General features: G+C 37.9%; 1 protein-coding gene across 1 annotated transcript in view; it reads left to right on the top strand.

Moving 5' to 3' along the window:
• Positions 1-320: 320 nt before the first annotated feature.
• The window catches only part of WBP4 (WW domain binding protein 4), a gene marked incomplete at its 5' end in the record, with an annotated part of 13,893 nt that continues 11,714 nt past the window's right edge, over positions 321-2,499 (top strand). Inside the window, 3 exons of the mRNA XM_010171142.1 lie at positions 321-393; positions 1,832-1,894; positions 1,989-2,112. Coding sequence (XP_010169444.1) covers positions 321-393; positions 1,832-1,894; positions 1,989-2,112 — 260 coding nt within the window. The remainder of the gene's footprint in view (positions 394-1,831; positions 1,895-1,988; positions 2,113-2,499) is intronic.

Raw genomic sequence — 2,499 nt, 5'->3', positions numbered from 1 at the left:
ATCTCTGACTTGCATTGTCTTGTATTTCTGGTTCTTCCAGCATCACCTCCACTGTAAAAATGTAGCAGTCTTTGAGGGCCAGGTGGGCACAGTCCCAGTACTGAACTGAGCTTTATGGGACACAGCAGTCAATATAGCTACTCTTGCTCGCTCCCCATACTTTGTTTAAAAACAAAAAGCAACAACAAAACCAAACTCTTAGCACTGGGTCACCCAAAGACAACTAAATTTAGTTTCTGAAGCTGTATATACACACACACACACACACCTGTGTCTTTGATTATTGTTTCAAATTATACATCTTTTTTTTGTCTCCCCAGGGCCGATTACTGGAAATCTCAGCCAAAAAAGTTCTGCGATTACTGCAAGTGCTGGATAGCAGACAACAGACCTGTACGATGGTCTCCCTACTATGTCAATGGTTCTGAAATGCTGGAGTTTGAATTGCAGGCTTTTAACATCACTTTTGATACTAATCTCTTAATACATGAAATTTGTTGTTTAAAAAGGCCTTACTTGTGATATTTAAAGCATATCTCTCTGGTGAGAGCTGGATACTGTGTACAAGATGGTGTGTGCTGTTCTACTTGGCAGCACAGATAAGAACTGAAACATCTGACCCTGCTCTGTCTTGAAACTTTTTCCGTGCCTGTTCCTGGCCTTCACATGCAAAACCTGGCACACGTGCCGTTTCTATATGGTAGGCCTGGCACAGCCAGTGCTCTAAGCATTTAAAGCAGGTTTCTTTCATTTCACACAGCCCACAGAAATGTTACTGGGTTACAGAAAGGTGTTTCTGACTTGCAGATGCCTTTTGCAGACTACTAGACCCGTTGGTTCCTCAGTTAGAAATAAGTTTTGCATTCCTGACACAATGCCAGGGGTACTCTTGGAGCTGAACTTTATCTGGCTTACAGTTAGATACCTGCAGTTCAGAATTACAAGTGTGAGGTAATAAGTTTGGGTTTCTTCTTGTATTCAGTGAAGAGAAATACACATTAAAGTGTGGGATTTGGTTAATTTAAAAAGTCTGTCTTTAAATCAGGTGAATCATCCCCTGCACGTGCATCCTATGCACATTGGTTTGTGCAAAGAAACTGTGGGGTTACTAGGTCAGGCTGAGGTACCTCACATTTGAACACCTAAATGAGCTCAGATGTTTCTTGTGAGAACCACATGAGAACTTCCATTGTTGTACCTGTAGAGTTTCTGAACTCCTTCCAGTTCTTACTGGCGTCAGCCTTTCTGGCAGCTTTTTGTCTTGCAGACTATTCTGTTGCCCTTAGTTACCCAACTCTCCCACCTTACCTTTTCCTCTTTCTCTCTCAGATTTGTGGGCCTGGAGACTATTTTAAGTTGATGGGATATTTGTGGAGCATAGCATAATCTAATTAAGGGCAATAGCTAATATTTGGAACACATAAATAAGCCATATGGCTTTTAAAAGTTTGCATGAAAACAGGGTAAAAAAAAAATCAAGGACAGATACTTGGAAGGACAGAAGGACAGCATGGAGAAGGAGCCCAGATTACTTGTCTCTCATGTGTGTGCAGAACAGTAATCTTTGAAAATTTTTAAATCTTAGAACTACAGATTATGAAATTGTATGGTACCATTTTTGAGTGTTACTGATTTTTCATAATTTCTCTGTTTGAGTGTTTCTCAGTGTTCCAAATTTCTTGTAGCTATTTTATAGCTCTACTGTTTGAAGTGTTTTCAGAACAGGTTACATTTAGGCTTGTTTAATTAAGTTTAGTCTACCTAAATTTTAACTAATTAACTAAATTAAAATCGTATAATACACATTTTTCTTGTTTTTCTCACTTTTAAGAGCATTGATTTTCATGAAAGAGGAAAGAATCATAAAGAAAATGTGGCAAAGAGAATTAGTGAGGTAACTCAAATATCTTATTTACACCAATACTTAATTTTTAATCCCTTTCATTATTAGACTTGTTTAATTAATTCTCTTGGGTTTTTTGTTTTAGATTAAAAAGAAAAGCTTGGAAAAAGCAAAAGAAGAAGAAAACATGTCAAAAGAATTTGCAGCAATGGAGGAGGCTGCAATGAAGGCATATCAAGAGGATTTGAAAAGGCTTGGAATTAAGCCAGGTAGTTCATATAGCTGCCAAAGGATTAAAAACATAATTGAAATAATATTGAATAGGAATGTTTTTTTCTTAAATTAGGTTTTAGGAACATGAGAGGAGGCCTTCAGGACTGTGTTTGCTCATTAAAAAAAGAGGAGTCTGCAAATTGCCAGTAGTAGAAGTTGCAGTACAGAATGCTTTTAGCTATGGTGTCCTGTGGTCCATGGAACAATCCCATTTGGAGTAGAAAAATTAAACAATGTGATAACAAAAAATGGGCTGTAGTTAGTGCTTTGAACCAGCAGTGCAGCTTCCCTTAGTTAATTCTATGTTTCACTTGTGCCAGTTGGCGATAAAAGTTCCTATTAATGAGGAGAGGTTGGGTTTCCACTAATGTCAAACAGTGGAG

This window comes from Antrostomus carolinensis, unplaced genomic scaffold (assembly GCF_000700745.2).
Source record: "Antrostomus carolinensis isolate BGI_N321 unplaced genomic scaffold, ASM70074v2 scaffold7057, whole genome shotgun sequence".
Taxonomy (NCBI): domain Eukaryota; kingdom Metazoa; phylum Chordata; class Aves; order Caprimulgiformes; family Caprimulgidae; genus Antrostomus; species Antrostomus carolinensis.
The sequence above is the reverse complement of the archived record's forward strand: the minus strand, read 5'-3'. Positions and strand labels throughout refer to the sequence as shown.